The following is a 22153-nucleotide window of genomic DNA, read 5'->3' on the forward strand; positions in this document are numbered from 1 at the left end:
TTATTAAAAGTGGACAATTTATAATGAGTAGTCATTATAAAGCATATGTAGATTAGTCTTTTCATCTTCTCATCCAGCAAGACCTCAAAGTAATCTCTTCAGTATATATACATATATATTTACACAGAGATTTCAAAAGACATACTTTTCTGAGCTGCTAGCCAGAAATCTCACTTTTACAAAAACTAAAGAGAAAAATATTTGAAAATATTAAAGTTATTGAGGCACCAAATCATGGTTCTGATTTCTCTCTAGATTCATTACAAATGTTGTCCGGCTGACATATCTAAACTTACATGAATTATTGCAGTGTAATAAAGCAGACCTTTTGAGAACTGCTTAATTGTTGCAAGTAAATTCTCAACAGATACATTTATAAATTTAATAAAAGACTAGAACTTCAGGGAAGGCATCCCAGTTAAGAGTACGGAGTGAAACTAAAGCTTTTTATTTGGTTTCTAGGTATACCATTCTTTATTAAATATTTCATGGTAAATTTCTATTAAAAATTAACATGTCATTATACTGCATAGGTTGCTATTGAATGGCAAAACACAGACCAGATAATCAACATTATGTTCATATGTCATTCACCATCCAACATTCTTCAGTACATAAGTTATTAATATATTTAAAATATTTCCACATACATCAAATGTACATATAAATATATACATATAATCATTTATATTAAGCCATGAAAATGTCGCAAACAACAATACAAATAATTGTTGAAAACAGGTTTTAATCAATATGTCAAGTCTAATATAATTCTTAATGACTTAAATTATTTTAATGGATTATGCAAACACAAATCTCCCACAGAAATTATATAATATTGGAAAATTATTATTTCCAGATATTTACTGCATCTATTTGTAAACTACCTACAGTAAGAGCTCTTTGTCTTGAATGAGATACCTGAGGAATCTTTCCAGATCTTCCCTGCTGCATCGAGACCATGAAACATCCCCAAGATTTTGTCCTTTAATCCACTCCCCAGACATGATATGTAGACCATCTGCACAGGATTGGTGGTCATTGTCGTGATTTATCCCCATGCTGAAGTTATTAAAAATAAACCAAAGTACAACAAAGAAACAAGTTGTTTTCAAGATGTTTAAAAGTTAAAAGTCTTAAGAGTTAAAAGTCTTGCAAGAGGCTATGAAAAACTCATATATTTCACATGTATGAAATCTCTTTTGATTTTCCCTATTGCCTTTTACAGAAATACATGCAACCACGTGTGCAGAACAACAAAATGAAAGGTGAAACTAAAGCCTCATTCCTCTCATGAGAAATACTCATATTCTAATCAGCTCTTCAGTATACATTTTGAACACTTTTTTTTTAATATTCACAAGTGCACAACTACTGCAGAGTAAATGAACTGCACTTCTTTTGCTAATGGGCAACAAAAATACTGTAAATTTACATTTTGAGATCAGTGAATTATTCAGACTTTTGGCAGTAATTCTATCTCAATTCCATATGGAACTGGATTACTGAAATATTACAGAATAGTAAAATGCTTACTAGATTTGTGTATAATTATTGTATCCAAAGAAAAATCAGCTAAATGTCTACTGTTACAAATAATATTGATGAAGCAATTCAATGGATTTTGGTTTTCAAGACAGAGCATCCATATTCATCCCAGTGAGTTCTCACAGAGAGTGCTGCAACAGAAGAAATCTACTAAAAGTCTGCTTGAAACTGCCACTTTAACTGAAGTAATGACTTGCTGTCACTTTCATTAACAGTAACTAAACAGCAGCGGAAGGAAAGAGACAAATATAAAATTTTCAAAATTAGCAAAGTGGATACATGCTCGACTGGCATTAAAAGAAATAAACAAAAGACTCCTAGTTATTTTTCAACATGTATAAATGAGAATGGGATTACTCTCCAGAGCACTGTATAGAAAAAGCTGCTGAAATTTTGCAGCCTTGCTCTGCCCTGTAGGAAAGTTTTAATCATAAAATAATTAAAAATATACAGCATATACTGGATTCTACTGCCCAGCTAAGTTTGCAACTTTTGCTAAACAGCTGCTTTCTTTCTAACACATCAATATTTCTATCAGCATGCTTCAAGAAGCTGAACCTAGACACAGCACGTTGACTAAAGTATAGAAATAATTTTAAGCTTTGATGAGACAGCTGTATTTAAAGTCATAGCATGGAGATACATATTGAGCCTCACTTTAATTGTATACAGAGTATATAGAACAGTAAAGTATTCACCTCTGCCAAACACGATACCCAAGCTACATCCTGTAAATTGCAGTATTTCAAGATAAACAATTATGTTAAGTCTATGGTTTATGACTTATGACTGAAGGAAAAACATTGACAAATAACTTTTATTAAAATTGAAGAAAATATGTAATCAGTAAAAACACTTGGAGTTGTCACACACTCCGTGAATAGACAAAAAGAAAAAAAAGGTTCCTTTATTAGAAAAAACATTAATGCTATTATGATATTTTGCCAACATTTTCACAGCTATTTTAAATGTATCAGTCTATTGATTAAGCCTATGCATTCTCTTGTTCAGTTACTAGCTGTTCAGTTCAGATATGATATTCTAATGTAAATTAACTATTAACATCCTAGAATGTTTTACTCTGGCAGAAATGGCTACAAAAGAGCCAACTTCGTGTACAAAATCACTGGATCTTTTTGACTTACTAAAAATGCTGATGTATTGCACTGTCTCATTGCTTTATTTCTTCTTGAGAGATTTCTTCCTTCATCTGTGAAGCTAAAGAAAGCTTTTCTACCAGCAAAAGACTAGTGAGTCTTGTTTTCTGCTAGGCATTGATGCGATGAGTTCGCATAAAATAAGACCTTTCCTCTGCGCCTTCTGTGCTCAGAATGGGACCAAGCAAAGCAATTTTTTTCATTATTTTGAATCACCATATAAATTCTGAGAGAAGAGTGAATGGAAATGCAAAGTATGTAATAAACTGTGTCCTTTTCTGTCATCCGTAATTGGACTTGCATTTTATTTGATGACTTCCAAACCACTGGCAGATTTTGTGTGATCTTCCCAGTAAGATCTTGGACAGCTTTCAACCAACATTTCATTACTGTGGAACACAGGTGCCTACTTCAAGGTACATGCTGGAAGCCAGAGACTATCTATTTTTAAAGAACTTTCCCACTAAAGCATGAAAACTGTATGACAAAAACGAAGGACCTTGTGACAAGGATCTCAAGGACCTTGTGACTGCTTTTTGAGGACAATGCTATTTTTGCCAGTACTTTCTATTTACTATCATTGGAGGGGTATTAAATGTCCTGTTGTATGGTCAAACATCTACTACCCACTTTGAACTTCATTAAAATAAGTTTTTCATTTAAAAAAATGAGAATAATTTTTTTAAAGGCTTAAAAGTGCACTGTGGGGGTTTTACTGCAATAGTTTAGAAGAGTTATCTTATGCCTTCTCTTCCCAGTCTAATAGAATAAAAGTCAGCATTTGTGATGAAACTCCTGGAATCCTTCTCAGGTAACTCATGTTTGAAATAAATAACATGTAATGCTAAAATGCAATACAAAGTGAACCCCCCCTTAACTGTTATCAAAACTATAAACTAAGGAAAAAAGAAAAGTGGTAGCACTGTATCTTTCTTGTTAAAAATATATTAAGTAAAAATAAAGTACTATGCTTTATAGATAAAATTTCCTCTAAAGTGAACATTTTTTAACAAGTAGGACAGAAAATGTTACCAGAGATAGTAAAACAACACCAAAATACTATAAAAATACATTAATTTTTTAATCCCCTAAACCAATAAATTTAGAATTCATATTGGCTTTTAGCTTACTACTTACAAAACCAGAATTTCTAAATCAGCATTAGTGAAAAAAATTCTTCAAAAATTAAAGCAGCACCTTAAAATTTCTAATATTTTAGAAGATAAGGCCTGAAGCTTGAAAAAAGTATTAATGAAAATGCTAATAAATAAAATACAGTATGTTGGACATCGTTTTTTCATATTTTTACTCTTTTACTCAAAGCAAAAGCCTGAGTAGCAGACTGCAGGAGAAACCCAGTAAACATTCACTACTAATGAAGACAGTTGTAAAGGAACCGTACTTGCACTTAGACATTTCTGCTGCTGAAGAATCACAAAACACCACCTCCTACAGCATGAGCTCCTGAGTAATTACCAAGTTTTGTTTCAAAACTATTCAACTTATCACAGTTGCATTTATTCCTGCAGGAAATGGGTTTTCAATTTCCACTCCTAATTCCACACTGTGGGCCCCATGTCCTCAGATTTATTTCATTTATGGTTCATTTCTCAAAGAACTAAAAAAGTTCTGAGCATTCAGAAAAATTTTCTAACTTACTCCATCAGCGAACTTATCTGCTGACCAAATTCAGTTATTGTTTCTTTCCCCTTACCCTTCGTTTACTGTCATAAGAAAAAGTGTCATAAGAACAACGGAGAAAGAGTTGTTGTCTACCCAATCCCACCTTCCAATATTAGAAAACACTACAAATGAAAATAATAATAAAAAAAAAAAAAAGAAAATGGTCAGCCTGTGGCTATAAAACACAAACATTTTTTTCTTTCAAAGGCTTTCCTTTATCATAATTAGCACTCAAGCAGTCTGGCAGCCTGTAGATGCTTAGTCCAGTTAGGAGGAGTCAAAACAAAAACAAAAAAAAAAAGAAAAAGAGAAGATCAGCCTCATTTGCACACCACCCCTTCCCTCCAAGTTGTATAATTGCTCTAAATTTGCATATTTTGTACCCAAGAGAAAAATTAAATGGAAATGCTTTAACTTCTAACTAGTTCTCACAATCAAGTGCATGTTTCAACACTGGATTCTATGCTCTCCACTCTTAGGCAGCTTTGACCATATTTAAATGAAAACACTTCTCATTCAAAGTGTTTCTCCTAAGATACCTAACCTCAACATTCAGTGATTCAAATGATGTAACAAAATGTCAGTCTCTATTGTCACTCCAAAGCTGCTGTTCTAAAAATTTATAATCAGATTCTTTGTCATCCTTGCCTGTTAAAGGGAGGAAAAATCAATATTCTTATTGTGATGGCTGCTAACCATGACACACTTAATGGGATCTGTTCTGATAATGTCAGATTAAATATGGGCTTTTCCAGCTCATCATCTCATTTAAATGATTGTTGCCAACAATTGTTAGAACTGGACCTGATACACAATCCCACAGTTCCAAAACAAAAATCATTTTGGGGTACCTGTTTTACTTCTACAAAATGACAGTTCCGCCTGATAACTCAGTCATTGTGTAGTTATAAAGGTTCCTGTGTTACTCCAAGTTGTAAACATTTTCTTAATTTACATTATATATATCAATACATATCACAATTATTATTAGTACCCAAAACATTTATTTTCAGTTTTTTCACAAAATGTAAAAGCCTGAAGTACACAATCAAATTAATGAAATCATAGTAATATTACAGGAAACAAATACTAGGGTTTGTTATCCACATACTTACTTGTGACCCATTTCATGAGCAATGGTAAAAGCAAGATTCAGACCATTGTCCTCTGCAATTATACATTTTCGTTTTTCACTGCACATTCCACTCAGATATGCTATACCTAGGAAATACAATCACCACAATTATTTTTTGTTATTACTAGCTGAATGCACTATAGCATTATTGACCAAAAAAAAGGTCACCTTTGATAACCCTATAGTGATCAAAGCCATCTAAATAGTTAAACAGATAACTGACAAAAGGTTTCTTAATCATAAGCCAGAATGACTAGTTTTAACACAAAATTGGATAAACTATAACAAAGAAATTGCAAGTAGTGGTATTACTACCTGAAATTAATATTATCTGATCACACAGATAGCAATATGAATAAAATGTATTCTTCAAAAGCAATACTAGTTACCTCAGTAAGATGTGATTGAAGACACATATGGATACAGACACTACTGTAAATGAAAATAGATTTATACATCAATGGGACACAAATCTGAACAGATTATTTCCTTTGACAGACTCAGAAAACCGAACACAGAGTCGTGTCTCTACGTTACCGCTGTTAAGTACTGATAGAGTGTTCAGAATGTTAATGATTTTAAAATTGTGTAAAAGAGACAGCTGTTAAAGAACTCAAAGAATTTGTAGGAGACTGGATTCTTAGAAACACATTCATTGCAGAGGCAAAACATTTTCAAATTAAAAAACCTGAAATCTTTCCAATGACAACTCATACTACATGTAGGTATAACTTAATTTAACTTCACTGAAAATAAGAGAAGTAAGAAATGCTCTGATATGTAGTGTTTTATTCTGAATGTTATGTTTCACAGGCTGAAATAAAAAAATAAAAATATTTCTAAAATAATTTTGTGCCTCGTAATTCCAGAATCACATGCATTTTCTTCCAAGCTTTAATGAAGAAACTGAAAAAGACAGAGCTGCTTTTAGTACTGTAGCTCCAGGTAGGAGAACTAGCAACAATACCAAAAGATGGCAGATATCAGGCCCTGATTTCAGGTAACACCAATTAATTTTAAAAGTGCTAGAACAAAGCAGAAATATTACTATAGCCATAGACAAAATCCAGTGCTGTCTTTTGAAGAGGTGTGGGCATTCATATTATTATAATGCAAAATGTTTGGAAATACCTTTCTTACCGTGCTGCTTTTGGCTGAGATAGAGTTAACTTTGTTCACAATAGGGGGCTGTGGCTTGTGCTGGAAATACATGGATACTATAGGGATATTTTCATTACTTCTGAACAGTGCTTACATAAAGCCAAGGCCTTCACCAGCAAGAGGCTGGAGGTAAACAAAATGTTGGGAGGAGACACAGCTGACCCAAAATGAAAAAAGGGATATTGTATATCCTATGACATCATGCACAGCAACAAAAGTAGTGGGGAGATCAGTGGGTGGGCTGAGGCTCAGGGACTGGCTGGGGACTGGTTGGTTGGTAGTGAGCAACCATTTTCATTTACATAGTTTATCTCTCTTGGGTGTTTATTTCTCTCTCAATTATATTCCTTTTCATTTCAAAGTACATTATTATTGATAATGATTATGATGATAATAATAATAATTTTTTTTCAATTATTAAATGACATGAGTAACATAATTTTCTGTCTATTATCCTGCCTGCCCCCCATAGTTCATTTCCAAAGAACTATGGACACTGCAATTTTCATACCTTCTGCTGCACTGCAAAAGCATTTAGCACTAGTAGACATTGTCAAATATACTCAATATATATCACCAATAGTGATTTTAGATTTGGCATTCCTTGAATGGAATTGATGTTTGGCCTTTTAAAGGGTAAATATATGAAACACAAGACCATAATTTCACTTAGATTGTTAGATTTCTGATTCTAGAAATCTCAAAAAGCATCAAATGCACCTAGCTTTATGACTTTTCTCTTATTAAACAAAGTAAACCTCAGCATGCTGAACCAACAGCTACTATATGCAATTACTAGATATGCTAGATTACTAATTACTAGCTAATTACTAGATATGAAGTAGTTTCATGTCTTGCCCTTGATTATTAATTTTACATGTAGAGAAAAAGAGTCTGCCTTCAGTAACCAGCTCCTCTTGTTTAGTTTTCCCTGGATTGGGTAAGCGAAAGAATTACATGCATGTTCACTGCCACTTCCTGTGGCTTATTAACATAGCTGGAACTGCTCCAAGGTTAAATCCACCAAACAAGCAAAAAACAAAACAAAACAAAACAAAACAACCAAAAAACCACAAGAAACAAACAAAAAACCCAAACCAAAACCCCAAACCAAATAATTGCTCCCTTATTATGACTAAGCTATTCCCAGTGAACCCCACAGTGCATAGCTTCAAATCAGAACACTTTGTATCTGAAAAGTGTTGTCTAGAAAGCAGTTGTCATCTCACAGATAATTTAAGGGAAGATCCTGAATTACATGTTAAGAAAGCCATGTTTTGAAAAACAAAACAAAACACAACACTGATTGTATACATTCCAAATGTAAAATACTCAAATTACTTTTGAGTATTGAGTAGGTAATTATTTCTCAAGTTAATTTAGTAGAAAAATACATGCAATATCGATTAAGGGACTAAAGCTTTACTTTTGTGCCCTAGAAGAACTGCATAAGAGACAACATTTTCTTATCAAACATGTAAATATATAAAAGAATATATGCTGCTTCAGAAAAGTAGAGCTTTTGCCAAAGTCATAGGAGTAGCTTGTTAATAATACTATTACTGCTATCCAAAGAGATATTTATTTTATTCTAGGTAATATGATGTGTTCTTTCAAATGTTCTGGTTTCTTAATGAACATCCTCAACAAATCACTCAACTATTTATTCTTCCAAAAACCTTGGTTCATCTCACAAAGATGTTAAACTAAACTCATTACCAACTGAAGTATTTAAACAACTTTGTCAGATTTTCCTACTCAGTCATGGCCTGCTGCCCATTACGTAAAGGCACTACCTGTATTAAAAGACTCCTGTCAGCGTTGCCCACAGCAACAGAACTCCACAGTTAAAAACAAAAATCACATTAAAAAGTATGTAGTCAGACAAACAAACATGGGTCTTTCTTCCACTGATGATACAACATGAAACTACGACCTGAATGTGTGTGGATTTGTAACACTACATTCTAAAAGACAAGACAATGTTTAATATTTTTCCCTCTACAGTGAACCAGTGAAATACAGTTAATATTCTGAAAATCTTAATCACACAAATTACTTAATTAGCTCCACTGAACTTCTTGGTTTCACAACACATTCAAACTTGGTTTGTCTTGTCGTTAGCTATATGGTCATTCTAAATTCCTTCTCTCATACTTGCTCCAAAATCTACTTGCTACTTCTAGAAGCTGTTAAAAGAGAAAGACACCCTTCTACATACCACCAGTTTAATTCTTTGGTATCACCTCTACACAATCCTGAGTTATTTCATTGCTCGTCTGTTTTAGGAACACTGATGTTCCCCTCAACAATTTTTCTTCCTTTCTAGATTATAAGGCAGTAATGACCTTAAAAAAATCCAGAACAAAGTCCCTCTAACAAATTCTATGATGAAGGGGCTGGGGGATCACCCAGATATCCTTTCTACTACTGATCACAGAAGTTTACTTGAATTTACCATCCATATGAACTCAGAATTCCACAAAACCCAAACACATATGTTCCCTTTCAAGCATTTGAAAACACAAGCTGAAATAACTGAAAAGAACATATATTTGTACATCACTCTTCAGAAAAAAATATGCAGCTTTAAAGCATTTTTTAAATGAAGGAGTATGTTACATTCTCAGGAATCTAGTGATAATATAAACCTTGTTTTGCTATCTATCAAGCAATAAAAATTGACAAATTTTATGAAGATGAAAAACAGTAAAACAGAGCAGATTCCCAGTTGAGTTCTGTCTAATGATGTTGAAGACACTCTAAGTTCAGAAGAAAATGTGAAAAAATTCAGTATTTGAAGTAATGTGCAATAAAGATTTTCTTTTTTCTATATTTTCTTATAGTATAAATATGAAAGAAAAATAAAAACAATCTTTCTGAACAATAACTCAATCTTCTAAGCAACTGAACTAGTTTGATCAATTACTCTAACTTCCTCATGGCATGATTTACATAAACATTTTTTCTGGAGGTTTGTTTTACATGGCACAAAAATTATTAATAATCTTGATCTATATTTACAAGAACTTTTGGATAGAAGTAGAAAAGTCTGGTTTTAGGACTTACATAATAAAGACTTCCAGTCCTTAAGTTGTGAGTAAATTGTAGGAGTGCTTTATGAAAGCTTCATGGAACTCTGCTGTATACAGTCACATAAGATGTGACTTTGAAAAGGAGACACCTCCCTTTTTAATAAATAAACTGAATGGGCTTTCCAAAACAAAGCAGAAGCTTGTTACTTAAAAAAGGCAGAAACAAGTTCCAAGTTGAGCATCAGCCATTTCAGAACAGCTTTCACCAAATACACGCCGAAAAAATCTCCTCTTCAGGATATGCTTTTTACTGATGCATTAGATAGACATAACAGATAAACAGTTCACTTAACTGAGCACCACAATCTTTAGTTTAAGAATTGGTGCTGGTTTCCTATTATAAAAATCTCTCCTGTACTTTCTCAACAGACAAGGTGGAGAGATGATAACAGTGAACACTGCAGTCCACCATAGGAAGTATTTTTAAGAACTCAAATTTGCTTTCCATGTTTTCCAACTCCTTCTACAATTACACATGCTTTACAGGGGAGCTGTGTGATAATGTAGTTTTGCAGTCTTTCAGGCTGCATTTGTAGCTTTCTCTGTTTTCCACAGAAAGCTATTTGTGTGAATCTCCCCATTTCCACTCCTCATGATAGCTAAGCACTTCAAATCTTGGGCTTTACTGTAGCAAAACAGGAATAAGAACTTATTCTTCATAAAGAAAAACTTTATTATTGATCATTACTTCTGTAAATACATAAACAGCATAAAAAAAGACCACCAGGAAGAATCATCTTTTAAAGCATTATGCTAGATGGGAAAAAGGAGAGCTTGAATTCTGCATTTCTTTTACAGAATGAACCCTAAACTCAGAAGCTAAGGGAAGATTAATGATCATCACAATGACTAGAAGATAGGTGAACAAAATGGTATATTTTCCTTTTACTTATTTACCTTTGTGACCAGATGCACCCCTAGACCAGATTGAAACCTAAAGTTGCATAAAGTGTTACAAGGTGCTATGTGTGCACATGGTATGAAAGCTGTACCTATTAATTTGGCTGTCTGTATACTTCTGTGTACATTTATATACTTTTCTTCTTTTTCTGCTGTTTTGATCCTTATTTAGACTATCTTGCATTTTTTTTTCTTTTCCACACCTGCTTGACTTAAATAAACTTGTTTATTTAAACAACAAAAAACAAAAGAGAAGGGTCAGATGAACTGGGCAAGGAAGATGTACGTATGAAGCTTCATGAAGAATGCAGAGTGACTGATCAGTGTTGCTGAAAAGAAAGGTGAGCATCAACAGAAAAGGGATTGGAGGGCTTGTTTTAGATACATGAGTCTAGGTTAACTGCTTGTGTAACTATATTTCTCTGACTTAATAGAGTAAATGGCTTCTTCATTTAGACAGCCCAGCAGGGGGTAAGTGCACATGTGTCTCAGCCCAACAGACAATATAAGAACTCGGCTACTGACAAAATTAACTTTGGACAGACCAGTGGGCTTCAATGGACTTTAACACACTTACTCCATTCCATCACCTAGAGTACTGGAATACTCAGATACCCAGAATCATGATGGTGAGTATATAAAGAAGTAATGGGAAGAAGATTTGTACTGCAATCCAATTGTACATTGCCATGGCTATACTGTGTCGCACTGAGATTTGAGTACACTGCGGTTATCAGTACGGTAAATCAAAATCCTATGTAATTTTTAATATATTCAGGTAAGTCATTTTTTGTTTAAACATTAAACACTCCTCATGTGGAATATCTAGTAGAGTATTATATATCATCATATGTAATAGTTACTTAATAATATAATAGTTATTTAATATATAACTAGTATTATAGTATCTAATATCTAGGAGAGCCAGATAGTTATTTCATCCTAATACTTCTGCACTTTATTGCTTCTCACAGATATCACTCTTTCAAAAGATCGAAGAAAATGTAATTCTGATTTATACAGTGTCGAGTTTTTTTGTAAAATACATTTTCTTCCCTATTGCTTTCAGTTTGAGTGAAGTCCCATCCAGTTGCTGGAAATTAACCTTGGGTCTGAGAATAAGGTAGCTCTTGAACCTATCAGGAGGCAAGTAGGACCACTATGAAGATCTGCAGAATGATGTGGCTATCTGAGTTAAACAGTGTCATGTAGAAGCCTGAGAGATAGAGGCATTCTCTAGTGGAAATTCTCTGTGAAGTTCTTCAAAGAGAAAAATTATTTTTCAGATGCATTTAAGAGTAAATGTTTTGTTGTAAAAACACATAATTAAAATTATTATCAGGCCTAAATATTTACTTCTAGAACATTTTTGAGAAATATAACATCTGATATATGTGAACAAATACCTTAGATGACTGGACAGTGCATGACTTAGATCTGGTATCTGTCCATTCATAAATTTATAAGGAATATATGGCATAGATATAAAGTGACAACAATGAAAAAATAGAAATAGCTATCTTTTACAGAAAGAGAGGAACAAGGTAATTTTCTAGCCCAGCATAAAGACTTTGTGCAAAAGGCTTGCAGTGTTAGGATTCTGCTACAATATGACTTTGAAAGGAAAGGAAGAATCACAGACCTTAGACTGAATTCAAAGAGAACTACCTTTGGCAAAAAGGCCACAGAATCACAGAATCATAGAATGGTTTGGGTTCGAAGAGATCTCCTCCTGCCATAGGCCCATGGGCAGGGGCATCTTCCACGAGACCTGGTTGCTCAAAGCCCAGTCCAACCTGTCCTTGAACACATTCTTGAAGGAGGCATCCACAACTTCCCCAGAAAGATGATACACCAGAGTGGTACAAGAAATTGCAATCTGAATACTTGCTAGCATTAAGAAACACAAACTGACCTCATTTTATGATGATGGCCTTACTAATAATTTGCTTCAACTTTGCTATTGTGTACATTTTTTCCACCACAAATTGTGTACCTTTTAAAAAATGTGTTATCTTAAATGTATTTTTATGAAAGTATCAGATAGAAAGGATTAGTCAATGTCTGGAATACAGTCAAGAAACATCTGGTAAATTGAAGTCTCTCACTAGAATAATGGCTAGTGATTGTGTGACTTCTGCCAGGTGCTTGGAGAGTATTTAATCATAATATTAAGTAAAGTAAAGTAAAGTAAAGTAAAGTAAAGTAAAGTAAAGTAAAGTAAAGTAAAGTAAAAAAGTCAAATCAAGTCAAGTCAGTTAAGATAAAATGAAGGAAGGAATTGACTGAAACAGTAAATCCTTGATCAACAATATAAGAAAGAAAATATGTGGATTTTGAGTATGGTCAGTGGTTAGTAATGACAAGTAAGCTCAGTGATTATTGAATTATCAAAGAATCAGCTGGATTGGAAAGGATCTCTGAGATCTTCAGGTCCAACCCTTAATTCACTACCACTGTGGTTACCAGACCATAGCACTGAATGCCACATCAGACTCTTCTTGAAAACCTTCAGGGACAGAGAATCCACCACCTCCCTGGGCAGCCCATTCCAAGTCTGATCACTCTCTCTGTAAAGAATTTCTTCCTAATATCTAACCTAAACCTCCCCTGGCAGAGCTTAAGTCCATGCCCTCTTGTCTTACTGAGAGCTACTTGGAAGAAGAGACCGAGCCCCCCCTGGCTCCCACCTCCTTTCAGGGAGTTGTAGAGAGTGATGAGGTCTCCCCTGAGCCTCCTCTTCTCCAGACTGAACACCCCCAGCTCCCTCAGCCCTTCCTCACAGGACTTGTGCTGGATCCCTTTACAGCCTCCTTGCTCTTCTCTGGACCTGCTCCAGAACCTCAATCTCCTTCCTGAACTGAGGGGCCCAGAACTGGACACAGGACTCAAGCTGTGGCCTCACCAGGGTTGAGTACAGGGCAAGAATCACTTTGCCATCAGGAGTTTATTCGGAAAGCTTTCTTATGTGTTACTGCTGAGATTAATTAAGCTTTAAACACCTAAAATAAAACAAGTGAAAATAATTCAATCCAGCCTCTGAGATCAATGTAAGGCTGGATACTCTGTCTTTTATAAAGCATCAGAAAAGCTCCACAAAGTTCCTGTTACTTGGGAATTCCAACCAAGACTGAAAATAAGAGCAAATGGCATGAGTTTAGAGGAAATGTGTTTGTGCAGAACAACATAGGTGTGTCAGCAGTACTAAAAACCAATCAGCTCAGGTCACTCTATTTAAGGCAAAACCTATCTTTGAAATGATTCATAATTCTGACATATTAGTCAAATCGAACTCACACATGCCAAGAAAATTCCCGACCTTCCTTTGACAGAGACACATTAACTGAGTAAAAGGCTTACAGCAACTGAATCTGGAAATGCAACTTTTTTGTTTTCCACATTGTTGCCATTAGTGTTACTAGGACATTTTGTTAGATACCACAAATCTTTCAAAACATTAACCATGGTCACAATGTTTTACAGAGCAAACTGTGTGTACCTGTGGAGTTTTGACAGAGATGAGAGACTACCCAAAGAATCAGATAACATAAGACAAAGGACTATACAAGGATCCAACTGTTTACTGTCTGATATCTGGATTGGTCCGTTTTCTATAAAAATATATCAGTAGGAACCGCATATAATATTCACTATAGGAACAGTGTCACTAATGCAACAGCTTTCAAGCAGTAGAATGGAAGATGTTTTTGTCTGCCGATTATTTTTAGGTTCTGCATATTCTTTAAGGATATATTTACTTGGAGCTTTACAACTTAGTGATATGACCACCTACCAATATTTTAGATTTTCTTGAAAGCCGTGTCACAGGCACTAGAAATGCAGACAACGTAATAGGCTGAAGGGAGAGAAGAACATGCTGGGTTCCCTTCCTGATTTTCCCACTTGCTAATACATCAATCTGATTTCCAGCTATAGAAAATTAGGCTGATTCCTATGCCTTTTGAAAACTGTAAATGTAATATATATGTAAACATAGTCATATTATTCTACTCCAAGACAAACCATGTACTCCCAGACAATCATACTTTGTTTTAAGCATAGTATGCCCCTAATGATTATACAGTAAAGCAAGGTCTGAAACCTCTCTTTAAGCTACAGAGGAGCTTTAAGATAAAGTTGCAGAGTAACAGGATCTCTCTGATGAAGAAGACTAGGAGCATAGACATGAGCAGAACAAGAGAGGAAAAAAAATAAGAGTAAATGATGCTGCAGCATCAGAGGAGGCTTAAGAACAGTCGGGTCTGAGGCCAAAACAATTGCCTCATTATTCTCCACCCAAAAGGAATTTGACTGGGGCTGTGAAAATTGACAATGCTGAAATCAGTTGACTTACGATGACTAATACCACAGGAGAGTGTAGCTTATTGTTTCACAGAAACATGAGATGAATTATATAAGGCATGCATTTGAATTACTCCAGATTTACCTAGTGAATTAAGAAAGTTAGCCTCACAACTCCCCACAGTAGAGCTTTCCAAACACATCTAGCAATAGTGTAACTCTTGATATAGCTCTGAAAACCATACAAAGACACACTAATTCTAGACTTCAATACATCTTGGGAAATGTAATAAAATTCTAGAATTAATTATTCTATTATTTTCTACTCTTCAAAAATATTGAATATTAAGTGTTAATACATAATACATAGTGGGATGTGTCCCTGCCCATGGCAGGGGGGTTGGAACCAGATGATCTTAAAGGTCCCTTCCAACACTGAAAATTCTCTGATCCTACCTACCTACATGCAGTTTCAACAATATTGCTTACAAATCTGCAATCCTAAAAATATTGACATAATATATACATGGCAGTAAGAGGATTTTAAAATTAACTTTACAAAGTTCTCTCTAGTTTTTGATTGCTCATTCTTAAATGATTTTGATGACTGTGGACAAGAGCTTCAGAAAGATATTTTCTTCTTAGCAGTGAGCATGGACCCAAAGTCTAGTATATAATAATAATAATAATAATAATAATAATAATAATAATAATAATAATAATAATATAAAGTATAATAATAATTATATAAACATGTATATAATTACATATATATAAGGTGCCTATCAACATATTGATAAACATTCTTTGGAACCACTCTGACAGCAGAGGTAAGAACAGGAGTCAGCCTGTTAGTACTTCACCACTTCTGTTTCCAACCAATTTGACAAAAAAAAACCCAAACAAACCACAAGACTTTGCGGCCAGCCTGGCTGGCTGGTGTATAATACTGCTACTCCATCAGGGTTGGAGAGAGACCTATTGTGAATGGCAACAGTTTGCACTGTGAACCCTCCAGCTGTGCTGCAGACCCGTGCAGATCTGAATTTATGGAAAGGCTATTACAGAAACTTCTGTAAAGGCTTACAGAAACTTCTTTTAAACACCATAGACATATTTTAAAAAAATCTGTCTGGAAACAAAATTAATAAATAAAAATAAACAAAAAAATTAATAAATTCATATCAGAACTGATGAAACACTAGGCAATTAATGACTTAATTTTTGAAGCACAACTATAGTTATATGAAAAGAAGTATGCACATGAACTATATTTCAGTTCTGAAGAAAACTCTAAAACAACAATACATAGAGTCAGAAAGACCAAAAGAACCATTCCACAAAATGCCCACCTAGACAGCCAAGGATTCTACTTTCATTTCTACTTCAGTAGAGTATCAGGTCTTATATTAAGACTGCAAATGTTTAACTTCCTGTGCACTCATCTCATTTTCAAGTTTCATCCAAGCTTCTTTATAGCAGAAATGTGAATGACCGAATCTTACCTAATTTACTAGGAAATGAACAAATTCAGAGATAAATATAGACATTCTATTACTTCCAAGGTTTAACCAAAGAGAAAACACTTTTCAGAAAAAATCCTTTAATACATTCAGTTCATCTGTGAAATACAGACAGGAAGCCTATCCGTATTTTGATATACTGGAAGAACTCAGATTTGATATTCTGTTTAGATCAGCGTAAGACACTGAAGACTTCTTGTCATGTAGCTTCCTCTTTCAGCTCTAAGGAAACATTTTTCCACTTTAAAAGATTAAAATAACACCTCTGAGCACCAAATACTCATATAAAGTTTATCTAAGACCAAGATTTGTAGAAGAAGACTGAATTCTTAACACCTAACTGCCATGAGAAAAATTCTATTAATTTAGAATGGTTCTTTATTGATACCCACTCCACAGAAACACTCACAGAGACTTGGGGTGATAAAACACTAAAAGAAAAAAAACAGTAAGAAGTGAGATAATACAATTTATGTATCAATTTTACTCAAACCTTTGCCCTAGATATTAGAGAGAAAAAACAAATTAATTCTCCTCTACCCAAGAGGGACCACAAGCATGACTATCATCCCAATCTTTCTGAAATAACTTAGGTTCTGAATACTTGTATTTACATATAGAACTGTTGAAAACTTCCATTACCCCAAATAAAATTATAAGGTAAAAACATCATTTAGAGTCATGACATGTTTTTACCCAATATTACAACAGAAGAGAACAATTACTACCTTTTTTGCTACTTTTTCCACCAGACCACTACTCTGAAAAACAGTCCTCCTAAGAGGCTGTAGACCTGTTGTTTTACCAACAACTGTGGGTAAAAAAACTTAGTGCAACCAGCACTCACTTTAACTGAAGATGTCACAACATGCCTTACACAATAATTCACATTCTCTATTCTTCTGATGTTCCATAGTGCATAAACACTGTATCACTATTACATTGCATTCTTACAGAAACTTCTTTTAAACACCATAGACACATTTTCGCAAAAAATAAATCCACTGCATTAAAAAAATCATAAACACATTTGGCTAGCATTATAGTCTGAATTTAGTACTAAACTGTCAGAGAGATAAAAAGAAAAAACTTATAAAAGGTTGGTCTGTGAATGGGCTAGAAATGTACTTTAACATACATATTTACCAGAAGCATCTAACAAATCTAACTAATACTGGGATTTGAGATGTATTTTGCCTTTTCCTAGCTACAGCTATCCATCACCAACGCTGGTGTCATCTTTTAGTTGCACATCTCTACTTATGTAACACTAATTTTATGAGCTGGTTTATACACAGAGTCTCTTACATTTATTTACTTACCAACAGTATCACATGGCTCATCTTTATGCACACAGAAATCCTTCCTAGAATTGGGGGGAGAGAAAAATGTTAAGCAAGCCAAGCTATCAGAATGGTAACAACTGTGTGACCTATTTACAAATATTTTGTATAGGTCAATGAATAAATACAGAACATCATTATCTCAACAAGGAGCATTAGGAAGCAAAGTCCAGGATTACTTAGAATGGTTAAACTTCAGTTTTTTCTCACAATAAATTTATTAGATTTATAAATCAGGTGACAAAACATGTACCATGTACTTAAATTAGATTGTACCTAATTTATGTTTTTTTCCCTCGTGTCATTATCTTGAAATGTAACAAGTCTATACTTAGTCTGTCTTTCATTTAGATCAGAGATGGAGTCATTAAGTTTTTGTGATAAAAAGTCAATGGTTAAAATTATTAATGGGAATACCTTCTAGAGAAGCATTTCTGCTAGGACATCCCATTCTAGCAGTGGAAGACTTAAAAATTAACTCACTGGGAGAAGACAGTCCTGTCTCCAATACAGTTTTCAGTCTCCATTAAGAAGATTGCTCAGTTGCAGAGTGGATTAAATATTTTGTCTCTCTGTAAAACAACATCTGCTTAGGATTCATTCTAATTTCACACCTACTTCACCAGTTGTCAGAGACATATAAAAAAGCTAAGAAAAGAGCAAAGGGTGCTCCAGGATTATCTAGACCAACTTTTAACAGCAGAATAAACAGTCGAAATTGTTCGGTTCTTGAGATGAGAGAGCAGACTCACAATACTTACTATTTTTACAAATCTAATTACTGCAAAAGCTGTTTTACTGTTTGCTTCACACAGACTGTTCCAACACAGTGATTTCAACTCAAAAGCAATGACAAGAGGCTGGCAAACTTCTGACACAGGGTAAAGCCCACAGTGCTATAAACAAAAACTAAAGTTTCCTAAAAAAATAAAGGTTCCTATCCCACTGCCACCACTTTGAAGTCCATGCTACGGATAGATACCCTGCAGAAGGACCACAGGCCAGCAGAAGAACACCTGAAATGCAGGAGAATATAATGCCAGGTAGTAAGATAGCTTCAACAGGGGCCCAATTTAAATGCCTCTATGATAATGCAGGTAGCACGGGGAATTAACAAGATGAATAATAGTCACGTGCTCACTATCTTGGACTTCAGGAGAGCAAATTTTGACCTCTCCAGGGATAAAGCTAGGTACCATGAGATAAAGCCCTGGAAGGGAGGAGCCCAAGAAAGCTGGTCAATATACAAGGATCACCTCCTCAAGCCCAGGAACACTGTGTCCCAGCAAAGAGAAAGGCAGTCAAGAATGCCAGGAGGCTTGCATGGGTGAACAAGGAACTCCTGGACATACCTAAATGTAAAAATAAAGTCTACAGAGGATAGAAGCAAGGACAGATAGCCTGGGAAGAGCACACAGAAGTTGCCCAAGTAGCCAGGGACCAGGTCAGGAAAGCTAATGCATAGACAGAGCTAACTCTGGCCAAGAGCATCAAGGTAAACAAGAAGAGCTTGTGCAGGTGTGTCAGTGGAAAAGAAAGACAAGGGAAAATGTGGGACATCTCCAGATGGGACCTGGTCACATGGGATACTTGGAAGGTTTAGGTACTCAATGAGTTTTTTTCCTCAGTCTTCACCAAGAAAGGCTCTGGCCACACCACCCAACTTGCAGAAGGCAGAGGCAGGGACTGGAGATGGCAGATCTACCCACTGTAGGAGAAAAGCAGGTTTGAGACCATCTACAGAACTTGAATGTGCACAAGTCCATGGGACCTGACAAGATCCATCTGCAGATAATGAACTGGTGGATGAAGCTGCAAAACAGATTACCATCATATTTGAGAAGTACTAAAAGTCTGGTGAAGTTCCCACTGACTGGAAAATCATAAATCCATTGAATGTTAGGGGTTGGAAGGAACCTCTAGAGATTATCTACTCCAACCTCCCCTAAAGCAGAATTACCTAAGGCAGGCCACACAGGAATTAATCCAGGTGGGTTTTTAAGTCTCCAGAGGAGACTCCATATCTCTGGACAGCCTGTTCTAATGCTCCACCACCCTCACAGTAAAGAAGTTCCTCCTCATGTTGAAGTAGAACTTCACCTTGCTTGAAACCATTATTTCTTGTCTTATTACTGGGCAGCACTGAAAAGAGATTGGCCCTTTCCTCCTTTATATCCACCCCTCAGATATTTGTAGACGTTAATAAGATCCTCTCTTAGCCTTTTCTCAAGACTAAACATAGGAGAGATGTTGATCATATTCATAGCTCTCCATCATACTCTCTCCACTATATCCCTTTCTCTCTTGAACTGGGGAGCCCAAAACTACAACTGCATTCCAAGTGTGGTCTCACCAGTGCAGAGTAGAAGGAGAGGAGAACCTCCCTAGATCTGCTGGACATATTTTCCTGATGCATCCGAAGATACCATAGGCCCTCTTGGCCACAAGGGCATATTGCTGACCCGTGGAGAATTTACTGGCTAAGTGCCACTTATCACAACCCTCTGAACTCTGCTGTTGGGCCAGTCATCAATCCAGAAAAAGGGGACACACAACACCCGTTTTCAAAAAGGGGAAAAAAAGTAAAATGGGAGTAACTGTAGGCCAGTCAGTCTCACTTTAAAGAGATCCACAAGAAAGCTGGAGATGGACATTTTATAAGGGCATGTAGCAATAGGACAAAGGTGTAGAGACACTGGAAGAATAATTGTCTCAAAACAGACATCCTGACACAATGGAGATTGCACTCAGGTGGAGGCCTCATTCAATAGCCACCTAGACTCTGTTCTCAAGGAGAGACCCTCATTTGGGTAACCACCCTGATAAACGGGGCCCTATTCTCACAAGAGCAGCTCTTCCTTCAGTGGACATCTTGATAAGATGAACACTGTCCTTGCAAGTGGAGTTTTGTCTGATGGCCACCCTGACAGGCAGGACACTGTCCTTATTCCATAAGGGACAGGGGCAGGCAAGCTGTGCCCTGCGGAGGCAGAGTGACATCTTGTCTTGTGTGTGCCCTGGGTAAAGACACTGGAGAGGGTACATACACAGAAATCAGGGTTATTGCTGTGCCATCCCATCTGGAGGAGCCCAAGTGAACACCTAGCTGTGCAAGATACACCAATGCCCCCCACCCCCCAAAAAAGTGGGGTCAGGAGGCACTAAAGAGGCACACTCAAAGTGCTGGATGTGATCCTATTATCCAAGGACCACAACTTCCTACCAAGATCATCGCTAGATCCAAAGGTGGTGGTATCTTTCCTATCCCTTCTTTCTCTCTCTCTCTCTCTCTCTCACCCTCTCTCTTTGTCTCTCTTTCTCTCTGTTTCTAACTTTATTTTGGCACATAAGTGTAGCAGTTTCTATTTTTGTTAAGTTTTACAACCCATTGCTTTTTACGTGTTGACAATTTCCATCCTTAAATTTTGCAAAATTATAATCCATTGCTTTGAAAGTACTGTAATTTCTAATTCTTCGAGTTGTAATCTGGCATGCTTTATAATCCTACTCACTTTTTTTTGTTTTGTGCAAATCTCCTAGGTTACTCCTGAGTACTGTGCAGAGAATTTCCAAACTTAATCTTAATCTTGCTGAATGCGTTGTTAAAAGTGATTAGAGGAGGAGAAGAATTTGGCCCAGCTACAATTGGGCTCCTCTCTGAAGAAGTTTAGAAAGTAAGGGGGTCCAGTCTGAATCTCCCTGGGTCAACTCCCACTCTGGGGAACATTACCCATGTCCACCCTGTGGGATGTGATATTTGGTTTGGGCCCCCACCTCTGGGGAGCTGTGCTCACTTTGTGAGACATTAAAGTACCACACAAGACCACCTTGTGCATCCTGACGAAGAGGTAATGGTTTTAAACTGGAAGAAAGCAGATTTAGGTTAGACTTGAGGGAGAAATGCCTCCACTGTGAGGGTGGTGACACACTAGAACAGATTGCCAATGGATGTTACGGATGCACCCTCCCAGGAAGTAAAGGACAGATTGAAAGGAGCACTGAGCAACCTGGTTTAGTGGAAAGTGCCTCTTCCCATGGCAGAGGGGTTAGAACTAGATGATCTTTAAGGTCACTTGCAACTGCAACCATTCTACAATTCTATAAAATAAATCTTGCAAATAAACTCATTAATACTAAGAATCTCTTTAGAAGACACCTGGAACTTGAGCCAAAGGTTGGGAGCAAAAAAGTATAATAAGATACAGAATTAAGTTCATTTATTTTTCAAACCTGCTAAAAATTGCATTAACCCATTTGGTTGTAACACAATTCTTTGCTTTGTGCTACCTGACACAGGGGACTTACT

At 35.8% G+C, this 22153-nt stretch overlaps 1 protein-coding gene across 1 annotated transcript in view; it reads right to left on the reverse strand.

Moving 5' to 3' along the window:
• ADAMTS19 (ADAM metallopeptidase with thrombospondin type 1 motif 19) overlaps positions 1 to 22153 on the reverse strand; it is a 113624-nt gene that overhangs the window by 46333 nt on the left and 45138 nt on the right. Inside the window, exons 7-9 of the mRNA XM_008503354.2 lie at positions 17827 to 17870; positions 5504 to 5609; positions 922 to 1062 (exon numbers count right to left, since the gene is read on the reverse strand). Of these exons, the coding sequence (XP_008501576.2) occupies positions 922 to 1062; positions 5504 to 5609; positions 17827 to 17870 (291 nt within the window). The remainder of the gene's footprint in view (positions 1 to 921; positions 1063 to 5503; positions 5610 to 17826; positions 17871 to 22153) is intronic.

This window comes from Calypte anna, chromosome Z, assembly GCF_003957555.1.
Source record: "Calypte anna isolate BGI_N300 chromosome Z, bCalAnn1_v1.p, whole genome shotgun sequence".
NCBI lineage: Eukaryota > Metazoa > Chordata > Aves > Apodiformes > Trochilidae > Calypte > Calypte anna.